Source organism: Bactrocera latifrons, unplaced genomic scaffold (genome assembly GCF_001853355.1).
Source record: "Bactrocera latifrons isolate USDA-ARS-PBARC rearing strain unplaced genomic scaffold, ASM185335v1 scaffold_108, whole genome shotgun sequence".
Lineage (NCBI taxonomy): Eukaryota > Metazoa > Arthropoda > Insecta > Diptera > Tephritidae > Bactrocera > Bactrocera latifrons.
In genome coordinates, this window is record NW_017534497.1 from 651,641 (window position 1) to 670,343 (window position 18,703).

General features: G+C 38.8%; 1 protein-coding gene across 1 annotated transcript; it reads left to right on the forward strand.

Annotated features, from left to right (window-relative positions):
* The first annotated feature begins 5,565 nt into the window (after positions 1–5,565).
* Positions 5,566–17,943, forward strand: LOC108971059 (glutamate receptor ionotropic, kainate 2). Its single transcript, XM_018936869.1, has 14 exons — positions 5,566–5,662; positions 8,780–8,929; positions 10,238–10,300; positions 10,535–10,741; positions 13,475–13,692; positions 13,762–13,911; positions 14,050–14,232; positions 14,321–14,583; positions 14,651–14,828; positions 14,893–15,116; positions 16,610–16,747; positions 16,833–17,263; positions 17,326–17,585; positions 17,649–17,943. Exons 1-14 carry the CDS (start codon positions 5,566–5,568, stop codon positions 17,895–17,897), a joined length of 2,811 nt encoding a protein of 936 aa, XP_018792414.1. The 3' UTR covers positions 17,898–17,943.
* Positions 17,944–18,703: the final 760 nt, after the last annotated feature.

Consider the following 18,703-nt stretch of genomic DNA (forward strand, 5'->3'; position numbering starts at 1 on the left):
TTGTGGGCCGGTAGAATCATTGATCCATATTAGATGCCTGAAATTCTCGGTGACATTTGGTTTCAACAAGACGGCGCCACTTCCCACACCACCAAAATCGTTTGATAACTTACCTTTCCGTAAAGTTTAAAGTCTAAGTGAACAATCCGGCTTCGMTTTAGGACTTGGAGCAAACAGCCACTTATCAGTCGAAATTCTCAAATAAGTCATCGAAATTGGACTCCATAGTTGGACCATCTGAGAGGTAGACGCGGCCAACATTTGAAAGAGACAAYCTTCAAAAAATAWATACYGAAGAATGTTCTTTCGAATGATAATCTGTAAAATGGAGATCCTAGAAATGGATCACTCTTTATATGGAGYCATAAGGGTTTGATAAGATATACTGTTATGCACAGTACTTTGGGAAGTTAGATGAAAAACTTCTATAGTTGGATATCAGAAAAGAGCAAAGAGCCCTGAACTTATTACAAAAGAAGCGTTACATTCGAGGAGGAAGTGTTGAGATGATTCTATATCATCTTCTTCTGAAACAGCTAGCACTAGGTAAGATGTTCAATCAGACTACGTTGGGTTAAAACTCCTACAACAATTTAAATGTGGACTTTGCTGAGAGCGAGGAGTTTATTAGACCCTCAAGATTTACTCTGCGCCAGAAGAACATTGCGACTGCCCCATTGTTAGTAGTTGATAACGCTTGCTGAGCAGGTCTGAGTGCCAACAAACCAGTGGTGAACCACAAGGAGCGAATGAAGTTCCTGCATGTTCTCATTACGCAATTATAGAGACTTTAATACCCGTCTTAGCAAKCTCATCAATCCAGCTCTCGAGCACCAGCATCAATCAGCTATTTCCTGCAATACCGCCGTGTTCAGGCACCCTAACCAGTTTTATTATGTAGTCACTCTATGCGCACAGTCAAAGAGCTTAAGATGATTCTATGTTGATTAAAATAACCGCTTTAAACCATTTTAAGGGGGTTTCTAGACATGTGATTTTCGAGACGAAATCAAACGCWTATTATGTAATGTTATGCCCTCCAATTTATTTTATTATAGGCTCACTACGCTAGATAATGCGATTACCAAAACTTTCCTTTAATAAACTGATTAATTCGTTGGCTGTATGACATGTAGCGCTATTTTATTGGATCCRATGGTCGTCCACATCARCATCCTTTAATTTAGGCACGAAAATTTGGTGTATTAATGTATCCTATYAAACAAAAATGAGCTTTACAAGATATTCTTGCGGAAACGGGGATCGCTGGCCATCTCCTTTTGGGYCCACTCACCGACCGTGCGACGCCATGGCGGATGAACTCTTTCGAGTCTTCTTCGATACTCTGCTTCATGCTCTGAARATGCTAGAATAAACGCAATCTTTGATAGTAACTTGGAACTTGATTTTCCGAATATTCTACAGGATCATTACATTATATTATACAGCGATCATCAAGTATTTTGGAGAAGCCGAATGAAAAATTTTATTGACGTTAGTGGTTTTCTTGATTTTAATTAAAGYTCAAATATTCACTACTGGATTGTAGAAGTCTSGTGATTGTGATGACCCATTCGAAGTAACTCTATGGTTTTCTTATTTCCTTTGAGAATAGAGTCTATCCCTATGTTTCGGATTCTTGCAGTATCAAAGTATCAAATCATGGTTTGTTTGCCGCAAAACAGCTGACTTTATACAAGTTTATCATATTAATCTCTTCCTCTTCAACTGCATCTTTGAAAACTAAAGGGGCCTTTTCTCTGCTCACATATCGATGACGGATATGTGGATGGGGAGAAGTCGCTGGAGAAGAAGCACAGTGAGCTTTTTCTCAAATGGATCGAATCTAGGTGAGAAGGTTTGCGGGGATCACGTTTTTCAGGCAGAAGTGGCTGCTATTATGTTGGCGGTAGAAGCACTGCTGCATAGTCATCCCTATTAAAGGAGTTGAGGATTTACTCCGGCTGCAGGGCGGCAATAATGTGTGGTCAAAGCTAGTCAAAGAGTGTATGCCCTCACTAGAAATAGCGTTAACAGAACTTCATCCTCATACACTTTTTCTTCTATTGTTCAGCGTTTGGTAAATTGACGTTGGAACATCTCTGTAGTCTTSTCACAGGGGCCGATGGATAACCGGTTGAGCTGTATAAAGCAGGAGAAGAGCCTTGACAAACAGATGGACACCCATCATCTTTTTGTCGATTTCTATCAGTTTCAGGAGGAACCCCTCCGAGCTTTTCGATACCAAATGAGGTTTTAGACAGCTGATGCTCTCTCTTTTTTTAAATATAATGCTAAATAAAAATGCTAATATAAAAAGTGACACGTGTCGCGAATTTGAATCGCAGAGGCTCGTCTTGTCGTGAATGAGGGTAAGACAAAGAACCTGGAGGCCATATACAATGATTGTTTACGTTGCTGTTGGCAGCTATAAATTTGAAAAAGTTAGAGACTTTGTAAATCTCGGAACCAGCATAAATTCTACCATTAATCTTAGCCTGGAGATTAAGCGTGGAATAACTCTTACCAACTGGTGCTACTTTGGAATGGTTAGACAATTAAGAAGCATGTCCCTTTCTTGTCGAACAAAAAATTACACTCAATAAATCTTACATTATTCCCGTCCTCTAATACGGCGTAAAAACATGGAAGATGATAACCCGAGTTGAGAAAGCACTTGGAACGTTCYAGGTAACTGTTCTTCGCAARATTTTTGGAAYSGTCCGCGCGAGCGATTTGTATCCTAAAAAATGGARCAATGAAGTGCATGAGCTARACGGCGGYATGTATATACATACATATGTTTAAGCKCATAAATGTTCAACGAATGCGCTGGCAAGCCCATGTCGTTCGAATGGAACATGATGCTCCAATGAAAAGCTCCTTGGACTAGGGACCCTTAGACCAAGTTTTTTTTTTCAAATTTCTTTAAGTAGGAAGAAGCTTCAAAAGGTAGAGCGCGGAACTTCATCCGCTAAACCTACCCTAYTCCCAACTCCAGACTCTCYCACAGATCTACCTGATTAAGTATTACGTCGTGGAAGTTATAAAACATTTAAGTCTACTCTATGGCATGGACTGTCAGTCACCTAATCTGGTCTATATGTCTCAGTTTTGTCACGATTCAGACTGCCGGTACGCTTATAGATTTTCAGTTCTCAGGCATTGACATATGAGTGTCGTTTCCACCATAAGACTACCACCGAGTCTAGTTTTAAGTTTTCCCCTTGTACCTAAAAAGTGAGGGCAATAGAATAATACAAGCTCAGAGTCTTCAAAGCAGTCTGAACATGTCGGACCATTCGGAATTATGTCGGGCTGGAATTTATACAGGTAGTTTCTAAAGTACCCATTTACACTTAGTATTCGGGGTATACAGAAATCCAGGTCACCATGTCGTGTGTCTATAAACGAAAGTATGTCCAATATCTCCTCTCTATTGAATGCTTTAATGCTTAGCGCCTGCAYCCATATTGGAGCCGCATACATACGTCTAATACAACCGATCTCATTATTTTGAGAGTAAAAATTGGMAGCTGGAACGTACGCAGACTTTATTTGCCATAATTTCTTCATAAGGATTTAAGATTTTATTCGCTTTACTTGCAGTATATTCTAAGTGATCCTTAAATTTGAGCTTTGAGTCTATTACTAGTCTCCTATATATTATACTTTCAATGAATCTCACACTCCCCTATGGTGAGAGATATACTTTCCTCCAATTTTCTAGCACTTATGAGCAAGACTTCTGTCTTTTGGTGTTTGCCCACTTTGTTGAGTTGAAAACATTCTTCACATCCTGAGTGATCAACGCGCAATATTTATTTGTTCCGACTTTCCATCATTTCACTTACTGCGCATTTCGCAGGGTCAACTAGTRCATTGTTTAGTGCGTAAATGGTGGACTTCCTTTTCATACAAACCTATATTGTATTTTTGAAAATTCGCCGAGTTTCTGGATTGATAACTCTAACTGACCCAAGTGCAGACAGAGTTGTAAAACTTGCGTGACCTCGTAACTGGTGAAGTTTCGCATTATCGGCCCAGACCAACCCACGGATCAAGGCGATCAAGGCACGGATATGGTGCCAATGAAGAAGAAGTAAACAGGTGAAGCTGATTGAACTGAATGGCTACACTTAAGAAGGCTGTAGCTCTAAAAATATTTGAAATATCGATTTAAAATTTTAGAAAATATCGAAATCGATTGTTTTTTTTTAATATTCCCACTCGGTGTGCCTCAATTAGTGAGCACAAGTTCAGCGCACGATCACACGTSACGAACTTGAATTAGAGAGGTGACATAAAAGTTTTGAGTGGTACGAGCTACAAATTGCTGCCGGGAAGTAAACAAATTGCAAATCGACGTACTTATACTATATATTCCCGTTGCCACGACATCAAAGTGGAATTTCGCCTTGATTGTTGTTAGTATTTTTCATTTAACGAAAGCGAGACACATCAAACGACAATAAACGACAGTCACAACAACACTATTAGCTGCAAACGAGTGCTGAAGATCGCGCACTGATGGGGGCGTGTATGTCTGTATGTCACACACTCTGTAACGGAGACTATGTATGCGTGTATGTGAGTGTATGTGAGTGTATGTTTGGAGGCCAAAACCGTGCGCGGATCGGTGGTGGTGGTGCGCGTTGTGGCTTTTCCAAAATATCAACATTGTCCGGTATGAATTTAAGTGCATCCATATTTACTTGTTTTTATTTGTATTTTTGTGTTTCTACACACGCACACACACACAAACATAACAATTATAAACAAATATTTATTGCTACCAAGCAAAGCGACAGCTTGTGAAAAAAAGCTACACATACAGTCAACAACAACAAACACGCCGTACGGCATTTTGACAGCAACAACAGCAATAATGACAAACAGCAAAGCCATTGTGAAAGCGCGCAGCGCTAATGGCAGGAAGCACACATTTTTTAATGAAGAGAATATATACTTTTGTTTTATAAAGAAAATGCTTATTTTTAATAATTACTATTTTCTTKTTGCGCTCTCAGCCTGAAATTTCGAAGAGACCGCAGCGTAGCAGTCGCCGCGACGGCTTTGGCCGCAAAGTGGGAGATCTGAAGTTATGAAATACTTACTGTGTCGTTATGTGTGTTCATGTATGCGTTGTTTGTGTGTGTATGTGCATATTTCCTTGTCGTCGCCATGCTCAGTGTGCGCTAAATTTCTTCCACGACTGGATGCTGACTGGTACAAATTCAAAAATATTTCGAGTGTGTTTTCGTATGGAGGCGGTGACGGTCGCGACCGCGTTGGCAATTAGTAATGTGRAGTGAAGTGAAAAAGTCGCCCAAAAATAAATGGAATACCGAAAAATAAATAAATAAATATTTTATAAAATTGCAATTAATTTATTTTTACGTAATATTTTTGTGAAAAAAATTAGTGGAAGTGGAAAAACAAAAATATGTATTCGAAGTAAATACAAAATTTTATTAAAAGTGCGTATGKAAATTGCTTGCATACTTTATGAATGTCTAACTAAATATCGGTTAACGGTAAAACGTCATTAAACGGTTAAGAAAAATGCGCTTTAGCAACATTTTTGTGCCGTTGTTGTTGCTGATCGCCGTTAAGCTAACGCATGAATACACCAATAATGGCGATATTGAAGTGAAAGTCGGTAATAAAGCTGAGCGAGGATAGACTTACAATGAAATTTTTTTAAAAAATGTTTATTAATATTGCGCTTGGAATGTCAAATTATGTAAACGAGTCGAAATTCTCGAATTTATACAGATCAATCAAAAGAAGAAGCTTCACGGTTAGCAAGTAACAGGTCAAATGAAACGCATATGATGCATATTTAGTTTGTCGCCTTCAATGTAATCCTCACCACATGTAATACACCTATACACAACTATTTTACCAGTCCTCGAAACACTTTTAATAGGCAATTCTTGGGATGACCTTCAGCTCCTTCAGCGAATTTCGTTTTATCTCTCTAATCGACTGAAAACGGGTTCCACGGAGCAGTGATCTCAGTTTGGAAAACAAGAAAAAATCACACGGAGCCAAATCTGGTGAATATGGGATGGATCGATGGTATTCATTGCGTTTTTGGCTTTAAATTCGGTGACAATCGTACACTTTTTGAAAAATATCAGTTTCATTCCCAAAATATCCATCAAAAAAACGAACTCGCAAGGGATGTCGAGCTCTCTTGCTATCTTTCTAACACTTGCCTCTTAATATTAGGTTGTTAAATATCTCCCTTCCGCCTTTTTGTCTTTTGAATTTCGCGGCTATGTATAAAGCACTACGGAGCTCGTATCTGGCAATACTATACATCTATGGAAAGGTCTTGACATAACCTACAAAGCGACGCTATGCATTATTAGTTTGGATATGGCGTTCAACAGTCATTGACGTGTAGACATTACTAACACCCAAATTCACGCTATTTTAAAGTTTTCCTTCGTGAAAGGCAAATCCGCTAGAGAAGCTTTCCGTGAGATTAATAGTGTTTTGGGGAATGTACTTTATCACTTAGAACTGCGGAGGAATGGTTTCGACGATTCAGAGCGGGTGAAAACGACACCAAGATCTCCAACCGGCGGAGTTAGTCACCAAACCATTTTAAGCCATCTACAAAAGGCTGGATACACAAAAAAGTTTGAAGTTTGGGTGCCGCATGATTTGACGCAAAAAAACCTTCTGCGTCGAAACTACTGCGAACAACTGGACGGCTTGAAGTAGGCGATCGACCAGAAGCGTCCAGAATTGGTCAACGAGAAGGGTGTAGTGTTCCACCATAACAACGCCAGACCACACACCAGGTTTTATCGCATCCACTGTATATCCCGAAAATAGTGCCAAGTGATTACGACCTGTGCGTGTCCATGGTGAACGCCCTTGTTGGTGTAAAGTTGAACTCAAAAGAGGCTTGTGAAAAGTGGCTGTCCGAGTTCTTCGCAAATAAAGAGGAAGGTTTCTACGAGGGGGTATTATGAAGTTGATGTTTAGATGGAAACAGATTATGGAACATATACATATACATAACGGCGCATATTTGAACTAAATCCGATCACTGTAACACTTTTTATAAAGCATCGAAGAAAGAGAAAAAAAAGCGGAAGGGAGATATTTGACAACATATTTTCATCAGTTGAAGAGATCGAAGCTCGTCCAGATTGAATCATGTGTTCAACGATCTCTAGACCGTCTTTGAAGGTTTTGTATCACTTGTAAGCTTGTGTTTTTGATGAAACTGAATATTCGAAACGATACATGGATTTTTGCTATCGTCTTCATTGACTTGTGACAGGTGTATTGTCGTGGTGAAGAAGCACTTTCACTGTCTTCAAATGCGGCCCTTTTTTCGGCGATTTAATAGGCAGTCAATACAAATTATGTCAAGCACATCCTGAAATACAGATGCCTTGCTGGCCGACTCTTGCGTTTTTCTACGTTTTGGGGTTGGTTCGTTGTGTGCAGTCCACGAGGATCACTGTCGATCGGACTTCAGAGAAAAATGTTGGCCATGTTGTATCGATTGTCACATATCGTCGCAAAAGCTTATTATGATTGAGCATCTCTAAACACTGCTCCAAAACATCAACTCATCGTTGTTTTTGGTTAAAAGTGAGCTCGCATGGCACCAACTTTGCAGAAAGCTTTTTCATATCCAAATATTCGTGAATGATATGATGTATACATTTAGTTTAGAATACCTGTTAACTTGAACGTCGTTAACCACCTCTTTTGAGTGTCCAATGCGTTCAACATCTTCGGTGCACATTTCACCACGCCTAAGCTTAACATACGAATCCTTGGTGATTGATTTTGCTGAGATAGTGTTCGCAAACTCATCATCAAGCTTAGGTTTTTCTTCAACCAATTTTTTTTTGTCTTAAGTAGGGTGAAGTATTGAAAGTCAAGTGTCTCTTACGGAACCATCTGATTAAGTTTTATTGTGTTAAAATGATAAGACACTTAAGTCCACTCTATGTATGATCCTGATTGACTTACGCTTAATATGCTTTGTATGTCTCAGTCATGATTAACGCTACCGCTTTACTGATAGTTTTTAATTTCTCAGTGAACTTACTGTCTATTCACGATCTGTCTATGGGTCTACCGGATTGCTATAATTGTTGACACATTGTAAAGCTTTTGACTTCCTCCACTTGTTTGGCTCAGGATTTTATCGGTTTACCTGAAGTGTATTCTAGGTGTACGTTAAATGCAAACCTTGAATTTAATATTATCGATATATACTTTCATTGTTTCTGTGAATGAATCCCACATTCCCCCATGCTTAGAGATATTCTTTCATCTACGTTCTAGTGTTAGACCTATGTCATGTATTCAGCCAGTTCTAAAACATTGGCGCAGATCGTTTATGCACTCATTGCATAAGCTTCGTAGGTTATTTAGATGTTTATCCACTTCCACCACTATAAAGATTTTATGGCTTTTGGTTGGTGTCTTCTACATGTATCAGGTTCCATTGAAGGAGACCTAAAAAAACTGATGTGTCTCTAGATGTACATATGTATCTGTACAAAGAGGGACGACCTCTTTTAGTAATACAAAAACMATCCTCTTTTTAGTAATTTTTCGTCAATACCTCTCAGAGCGATTCACCTCGGCATAAAATTGAACTTTACCGGCGAAATGTTTTTTCTCGGTTTTAGGAAATAGAATGTGGTTTTATCTGAATGGCTATTCATTTTAATGTTCCTCAAAGCAGAAAACCCGATTTTGCGTTACTCACCTCAATTTCTTGCTGTTTTAGGTGTACTATTCTTTCGCGATGAATACGAAATTGAATTGAGCTTTGATGAGGCATTCCTTGAGATAAATAATAACAAATTGTTTGGCTTAAGTTTCCAACTGATAAAACGTTTTGTACCCAGCGATGATAGCTTCATATTGCAGCAGTTAAGTGAGTATATTAATAAAATAATAACTAGATAATAAAAAAAATTTATAACTAACTAATAAACAAGATAATTATTCATAAAAGTCAGTTTCGTTTTAATTAAGTATATAAAATTTATCTAACGTGTTATCACCGGTAATAACGGGTGATTTTCTTACRCGTAGTTTTGAATGGGGCAATACTCTCTTCGGAGTTCGGAACCAAAACATGAATTCATCTGCTCACCGAACGTTCTCTCAATAAATACTTTCATTGATGCGATGTGTGGGAAGTGGCTTCAATTTCAAGCAAAAAATTTACGGTTTTATGAAAATGGCARCTTTGTATCTCTTCAGGTTTTCTTCGTCCCAAAGGCAGAAATTTTGCTTGTTTACATGTGCCCCATAACTAAACAAAATTTGGCTTGAAAACGTCGGATCTTCTCGGAACTTTTTAAGAGCCCATAGGGCGAAATAATGTGGGAAGGTCGAGCAACCTTAGAATTTGCACAAGCTGTAGTTTGTATGCTTTCCATTTAAGATCTCGACGTAAAATGCGACAGTCGTTCCATACATCAGTTCGAGTTGCTGCGAACGACGCCGAATCGACGGTCTTCGTGTACATTCTCAGTTACAGCAGCTAAATGTTTTGTCTCTAGACGTGCTGGACGTGATCTGTTCGATCGAACATTATCCAATAAGGAACGCTGAGTCTCAAGATGGGTAATGGTGTTGCGAATATTACGCTCAGTAGGCCGATTACGTTAACAATAAGTTGAGCGAAACTCATTCCTTACAGAACGTGAGTTTTCGTAATAAAGTTGAACGATATGTAAAGGTTGGTCAGGCGTATGTCGTTCCATGATAAAATRACAAACAATACTGAACAAAAATTAAATGATAGCTTGACATGACCCAAGCGCGATCTGTCAAAAAAAAAAAAGGCTTTGGAAAAAGATACCTCTGCTTGAATCATTTGTTTTATGCGTAGTATTACTTGTCTAAAAAATACTGGTTTTTTTCAAATAAAGCATTCAATTCCTGAAGAAGTCAAAGCGTTCAACGAAAGGTTGTGGGATAATTGTTTYTGCCTCATAGAATTATTTAGTTTCAAATATATTTTTGGTAGTACAAGTATTTAGGTTATATTCGGGTAATTTTCATATTTAGGTGTTTATTTAATATTTAAGAAACCCAGAGATATTTCATTATTAGAGTCAACAATTTTAGTTGAAATGTTCTCACAATATTTTTATTAAAATTCCGTTTTTTTTTAATTTCACATTCAATTAAAATCACTGACATACATATGTGTCTCTTCCAAATATTTCAGCATGTGAACTGATTTCAGATGGCGTTGTTGCTATTTTCGGACCAAGTTCAAAGACGTCTACTGGTGAGTGTTGTAAAATATGACGAAAAATATGATAAAYTTACATACCACATATACATACATGCATACACAATGGGGGACTTGCGAGCACTCTCAGCAATAAATTTGCTTCTAGTTTGTTGGAATGCATTTTGGAAAGATAATTTAATTGCTTGTGGACAATAATCAAAAACTAAATGAAATGAAGTAATTTGCGAATKCATTCGCTTACTTATAAAATTTTCGTCCTTCTTCCAGATATTGTTGCCGTTATAGCCAATGCCACCGGTATACCGCACATGAAATTCGACTGGAGAATTGAGTCGCCAACTCAAGATCGCCTTAATAACCGAATGACCGTCAATGTGGCACCGTCAGTTGCGATGATCTCAAGGGCTTATTACAGCATAATTAAATACAATTATGAATGGCAACAATTTACGCTTGTTTATGAAACAAAGATTGGTGAGTGAACTCAAAAAATAGAATTCAGGAACATAATTTAGATTATTTAGGTCAAGTGAGGGTAAAAAAAAAAAAACGATATGAATATAGAAAAATTACTAATTGAATAAATTAAGAATTATTAATAATATCGCTAACTAACTAAAAAGATAGGCTGTTAATTACTAACTAATGAAAGAAACTGCGCTGGCTTGACGGCCAAGAACGAATCAAGCTCTGTTCTGATGTGAACCGTATTTCAGTGAGCACGTTTGGCATCGAACACAACAAATGCGAGTTAGAAGGGAGGTTTCGGATGTTCCGTAGTTGCTGGGGTGTGCCATTCATTACTTCTTATCTCACTAAATACTGAACATTGCCTTAACATCATGGATATGTGGATTTACCTGAGTGATGGGGTTTCTCATATGATTTTTTTTTATCACCAGTCACAAACCGATAMAAAATATATTACGTTGTTCAATCTATATTTCTGGCACGTGAAATCGTCTTTCAACATATCTTGGCTTCAAGTCATATGGCGTCTGATTTCATTGTTTTTATAAGAATCCGGCTGCTTTTTAACGTTCTGAAATGGTTGCGTGTCTCTCAAATATTCTGAGAGCTCTTTTTGCGTGTTGGCAACAATTTTTATCGAGTATTGCCACCAGTTTCTTATTTTCGATRACTTTCGGAAGATGTTTACCTTATATTAATGGTGTGCAGAAAAACACGYTTTTAAGTGGTACAAGAAGCTCTAAGCATGTCGAGACGTGCCAAAAACGTGCCTCTATTGAAGAATTGCCACCAAAGTTCGCCAATCTGCGATCACCTCTTCATTCGACAAAATTGTTACAAAACGACGGAAAACCTCATCTCGAATATCTCCAAAAACTGGTCCGAATAATCAACAACGACRTTTTTTCATGTCAAAACTGAGCTTGCGCGGCACAACAGTGATGTCGTCACAGCAACGGTATGTGCRTCTTGCATGTTACTAAAACCCATCTATAATTAACCGTCGGCCACCCTGAAWCCGCGCTTGCATTACTTCAGGGTGGTGTTTCATTTTTCTTTTTCAGAGATTTACTACATCTGCGTAACTGAGACCAGGTCTGGCGTTTGCTGCGCATATAGGGACAATCCTCCAGTTTTCTTTACTCTCCAGCATGACATTGATTAAATTTACTGAGCCAGCCWGGTCTTCTACTGCGGTGCGTTTTCGTTGCCATYGCACACATTCAAATAATGTGTGTTCAGCGTTGTCTTCTCTCCCATCGCTGTTTAGGTATGACGGCTCTTCGACTTTTCCCATTCTGTGAGATACTGTTTAAAGTATCCGTGACCGAGTAACAGCTGAGTTGTGTAAAAGTCGACTTCTCCGAAGTTACGGCCTGTCCATAAGTTTAGGWCTTTCTTAGTCTAGTCGTTCATCTGCCGCGATTCTCAATCTCCCATCTTCGTTGCCACGTTATTATTGTATCTTTCTCTATTTRTTCTTTTGCGCTCTTGTTATTTTTGGATGGTTTCTTTAGATTCCGCAGCTTTTTYCTCACCGCTTATAACTAATATAGMATCATCTGACTCTGTTGGGTAGGCTAATRCAACTCTGATTGCTGCGGTGTGGTGCACTTTGACCATTATCTTATGCCGGTTTTCCTTTTTAAGTACAATTGCCTAGATCTCAGCTCCTTATAATATTGCGCTGATTATGATCGGCATTAGAAGCTTTCTCTTTAGTGYGGCGTGCTGGACTTGTACAGGCGCGTCTTCTGTGTTTCATACTGTAATTACTGCTGCAATGTCGTCCGCGTAGCCAATTAAGTACGAATCGCTCGTTCGAGTTTTAGTATAGCGTCTTAGCTGATGTTCCACAAGTCTGCGTCTAGAATGGATTCTGGTGCTGACACAACAGAAGCTTTCCGTTACTAAGGTAGCTCCGCACGACAGCTCTGAAGTAGTCGGGGATTTTAAAGCTTCTTTMAAGAGCGTCGATCATAACCAGCCATCTAGCGWTATTGAAGGWGTTTCGGACATCSAAAGTCGCCAGCAACACTATTATTTTTTTTATCATCATCGCTGTGCGGCTTCTACATTTTCTTTGACACATTTTATAGCTAATAGAGTTGATCTGCCGGGTTTAAATCCGTGTTGTCTGGGAGAGAGCCTTCGAGCTTCGTTGACAGCCGCGAGGCTGGGTTTAAATATTCATAGAGCTTTCCCGTTAAGTCAAGCATACATGGTGGACGGTATGCTGATGGCGAAATGGGATCTTATTTTCCTTTACCTTTACCTTTCCTGATTAGTACCAGCCGTTGCTTTTTCCAGGGTTCAGGGAATACTCCGGCTTCGAGGCAGGCGTTGCTCATATTTAATAGTACTGCCGATTATTGTGCGGCGATTATTTTCAGGATTTCTGCTGGTATCTCGTTCGGCCTGGGTGATTTGTTAGGCGGCGCCTTTTGAATGTGAGAGCGCGACTTTTCGGTTGACCTATTATGTAGTTATGGATCGAATCATATACGTATGTGGTTTATTGGAGTTTCATTGTTATGTCATTTCATTTTATAGAAAGTTTTGCGAACAAATTGAGTCAATTATAATTTGTTTTCTAATGCTGCAAGTGTTAATATTTTGCTAATTGATTGAGTGGCCTGTCTGGAGCTATGGTTAATTCAATTTAATTTTATTTTATATAAACATATTTTTACTTATGAATATTTATTAGAAAGCTTACCATCACTTATTTTCTAGGACTCGCTCGCCTGCAAGATCTCATGAATATCAATCCCTTGAATAGTGAACAAATAAAGATCCGTTACATTGAGGATTATAAAAGTGATTTACGTGTTCTTTGGAAAGAGATTAGTGAGACCTTTCATGAAAATAAAGTCATACTCGATTGCGAGGCGGATTCGTTAAGAGACTTGGTGTTGACTGCAAAGGAATTCAAGATGTTGGGCTCGTTTAAGGTATACTATACTACCGCATATATTCATAACTGAACCTTATGTTTCATAAAWTWTTTTTTTGKTTTTTAGTACTTGTTTTTGTCRCACTTAAATACGCACAACTCGCCRTTGCAAAGCATGTATGACTCCGGTTACAGGGCAAATATAACCTCTGTGAGATTAAAATTAGTCGATGAGAATCCTTTTCGGCGAAAGAAGACGCGCTTACGGCCAATYGATGTGAGKATGTTTAAATATTTKAGCTCAGTACTTAAATAMTTATAATTTTTTCAGATACTGAGTTCTGATCTCAATTGAAAGTATTTAAGAATAGATTTCAGGAAATATAACCTTCAATTTGTCTAAAAATATTTACAGGAAATCTTTCAAAATCAAATCTTATTACCGGTATTAATGTACGACGCTGTCGTGTTATTTGCGAATGCCGCTAGAAATGTAATTACCAAAGTAAGGTCATATGTGGAACCACAAAGACGTTGCGAGTTTGAGTACGGTCGGCCCTGGTATATTGGTCGCCAAATTGTGCGCGAAATGAAATCTGTAAGTTGAGGTTATTGTTAATTGATTTTTTTTTTTCATATTTATACTATATGTATGTACATAAACATATCTCCTTATTTGTTTAAAGATCTCCGAAGACGACGTTGAACCGCCCTTTAAAACGGAAAATCTTAAAATCGACGAAAACGGTCAACGCACACAATTCAACTTGGAGATCTACAAACCCACCACTAATGAAATCTTAGCTGTTTGGAAGTCGGATGGCACAGTCTCACCGCCAACTTCGATTCAATTTGGCACCGGTAGTTCTTCAAATACGCCCGATTTCTCATTAGAGCGTAAAAAGTTTATAGTGACAACACGCTTCGAGGCGCCCTATTTTATGTTGAAGTGAGTTTTGTCCGATCGGCTGCATTGTTGTATCGAAAAAAAATATTGTTTCCGAATAACTTTTTAGAGAAGATTATGAAAATTTACGTGGTATGGAGCGATATGAAGGCTATGCAGTGGATTTGATACAAAAGCTCTCAGATATAATGGGTTTCGAATATGAATTCTTAATTGAAAGTCGTACAGGCAAGCTGAATCCGGACACAGGCGAGTGGGATGGTATGATACGGCGCCTAATTGATCATGTAAAGAGTTTTTGTATTTTTTTCAATTATGCCATATAATAAATAAGTTTTCTTCGATTTTCAGCAAGCACAAATCGCTATCTCTGATATAACAATTACTCAGGCTCGACGTCAGGTAGTCGATTTTACGGTGCCTTTCATGCAATTGGGTATTAGCATACTGTATTATAAAAGGCCACCGGAAGCTAAGAATGAATTTGCATTTTTGGAACCCTTCGCCGAAGAGGTGTGGTACTATTTRATGTTGACACAGCTGATTATGACGTTGCTGTTTGTAATATTAGCGCGGTAAGTTTTAGTGCTACAGTGTAATTTGTGAGTTCTGTTGCAGGCAGGCGTTACAAGGCGTTGTTAAATGATTAGAAAATCCTTTAGATTAGGTTAGGTTAGGTTACGTTAGATGGCTGATCATACTACATGACTACTATACTACATGTAGTSCTTTGTGAGGCCAAAGAAAAGAAAAACTTCTGTGCTCTCGAATTTATAAAATAGCAAATCGCTTAGTAGCTAATAAAAATATGCACAGGTGATTAATTCTATTAACGCCTGTTCCGTGGTACGTCTGCGCTCTCAAGTGTTTAAGTCTTATTCTCTCTAGCGCGGGACGATCAAGAAGGCAGTGCTAAGTTGGTTTCACCGCATCCTCTTCCATACAGCTTCTGCAGCTGGCGTCTGGTAGGATTCTTAGCCTTACTGCGTGGCCACCAATAAGGCAATGACCTGTTAAAAGCCCCAAAGCTAGGGAGGAGCTAGCCTTATAGAGGCCAGAAAGATCACTAGATCTCTTGCGATACATTTTTGGCTAAAAAGCTTTYGCGACAGCGCATGTACCGATGGTGGCTTAGAGCTGGATAAGCTTCCGCGAAGCCCAGCTATCTAGTAATATAACACAAGAGGCTACGGGATCACCATCCGCTCTTCTTCTATCTATAGTGGTTGTATGGTGCCTTTTCTTGCTAGCTTTACAGTCTCAAAGCTAGTATGGCCGCTCTTCTATCTGAGTGGATGMTCATTTCGCTGAAGGAGGCTGCACTCCGCCGGCTGGCCTGACTGCAACATCGGCCAGAAAGACACTTCTGGAGTTGATAAAGAACTAATCCTGAGAAAGAAGCTCACTGCCCYTCTCCTCCAACGGCTTYTTCACACCCACAACTCCCTTGCCAGTATATGGGTAGAGAGCGAGCGGTCTGCGTTCGGTTTGGCGACTCCATGATCCAAATGGTCGGGTAAGAAGTCAAAGTGAGTGARGATTGGAAAACGAGTGCTCAGACACGTGTTCTTGTAGGAACCCAGACTCTGTATAGCAGTCAAAAATAAATAAAAACTGGCAGCAATACGATTCTTTCTAAGTCAGATTACAACTCGTTGAATTAAGTTTTTAGTACTTGCAGGACGACTCGTCAKCGACGTCTACTCTCGAACAATCCATGAAAACTACTAACTCATTTTCGAAATTATATTAGTATTAGACCTGTAGCGAGCCGAAGATTGTTTAGTCAAGCCATGCTTGCGTTCATATCTTGACTTGTTTTAGACTTTAATTTAGATTCGGGCTCAATCCGTGCCTCGGCTTAGCCAATTAAGTAAGATTCGCCAGTTTTAGTATTTCGTCATAACTAATGCTCGAAAGATTTGGAAGTCCTTGTGCTGCTCTTAGCGTAACGCTATTTTTCGTGATACCTCTCTAGTATTGTACAGCAGTTTAATTAATTTAAGGAAGGTGTAAAATTCTACAACATTTCTCAATTAAATGCTCCAATTGCAATGTAATTTTCTAGTTTCTCACATCATGAGTGGACGAATCCGAATCCAGCTGATTCCGATCCTGAAGAACTCGAAAATATATGGAATAATTCAAACTCGTTTTGGTTGATGATTGGTTCTATTATGCAACAGGGTTGCGACATACTGCCGAAGTAAGTAACACACATTAAACTCAAAAAAAAAAAAAAAAAATCCAAAAAAAAAGATAGTATTCAAAAATCGTTTTGCTTTCTACAGAGGCCCACCGATGCGCATACTCAGCAGTATGTGGTGGTTCTTCACATTGATGATGGTCAATGCTTATATCGCCAATTTGGCTGCGTCGCTAACAAACAATAAGCTGCCGAGCGAATTTGACAGTCTTGAGAGTCTTATTGATCAGGATAAAATTAAGTATGGCACTTTAGCTGGTGGCAGTACATCGGTTTTCTTTTCCGAATCGAATGAGACTGAATACAAAAGAGCATGGAATCAAATGATCAGCTTCAAGCCATCAGCCTTCACATCGAGTAATAAGGAAGGTGTCGATCGTGTACGTAAAGGCAATGGCAGTTATGCTTTTCTCATGGAAACGACAACATTGTCGTACAATATTGAACGGGATTGTCATCTAAAACAAGTTGGTAGTCAATTTAGTGAGAAGCATTACGCTTTAGCGGTACCATTAGGTAAAGTAACCAATAAATTTTTGATATTGATTGATTAAGTTGCAAAACTTTATACCCAACAGGTGCTGAGTATCGTTCCAATTTGAGCGTCTCCTTGCTGCAACTCAGCGAGAAGGGTGAACTTTTCAATTTAAAGCATCGCTGGTGGACGCCGACCGTTAAACCCGAATGTCCAAGTGAAGATACAACCGATGGTGATGAGCTCTCTATTATCGAATTGAGTGGTGTATTTCTGGTGCTCGGCGCCGGTGTGGTGGTCTCTTTCATTATAGGGTGCTGCGAGTTTTTGTGGAATGTGCAAACGGTTGCCGTCAATGAAAARGTAGCAGTGCAGACATACAGAACCATTGTGATTATTGAAATTAATGAAATTTTTTTCTCCCAGACTACACCATGGCAAGCTTTTAAGGCCGAACTGTGTTTTGTGTTAAAGTTTTGGATTACCAAAAAGCCTGCGATTATTTCGGAGAGTACAAAGTCTTCAATTTCATCGAATTCCTCTTCGAAACGCTCATATGATCGTTCACACTCTCGTTCACACAGTCGTGTGAGTGGTCGTTCACGGCATACTAAGTCGAAGACACGTGAGCGTGAGCGTGAACGCAGTGTAGTCAGTCGCCGTTACTATGACTAATATTGGAAGTATTTTTGAATATATTTGATTATCTTCCGATTTGGTTTTTCTCTTCACTTAATTGAAAATATGTACTTCATTTTTTCTAAATTAAATATATAATTGTAGTAAATTTCCGTAAAATTATTGGGTTCATAATTATTACATGCGTACATAGTATTATCATTCTTGAATTTGTGGATTCCATCATCAAAGGACAGTTAACTCCAGAAGAACTGCGTCGGCTTGGTGCCTTAGAATGAATGAAGTCAATTTTGTAATACAATTTTGATGTGAAACGTGCTTCAATAAGGGTCTACTAAATCCAGCGGAACAAATGGAAGTAAGGTCTAGGTTGAAAGGCGTGTGAGGCAAAATTTTCCAGCCGTTGTTTTCCAAACAATTTTTACCTGCCTTGCAACATGAAGACGATCGTTGTGACGCTGGAAAATTATTGTCTCGTGTCTAGTTGTAAATTCAACATTCCTTCTACTTCTTCACCTTCTTAAGCAGACTTTTCTATCTCATTCGTTTATGCTTCATACTTAAATACATGGGTTCTCTAGAATCAAGCCGAATTTATGGACTGTAAAGAAGGGGGTCACAATGGTGTAAATCATAATAATTCATGGAAAATTCTGGAATGCTTTTAGTACAGCAGCGCCGTCAGTCTTTCGGAAAATATTGCATGTTTCCTCTGGGCTCATAAATCTTTTGAACATTCTCAGTGCTGACTCCTCTGAATGTACATAGATTTTTGAGGTTTATACTTCAATTTTTGGAACCGGATGGATGTGAAATACATGAGGTTTATAACGATAATCATA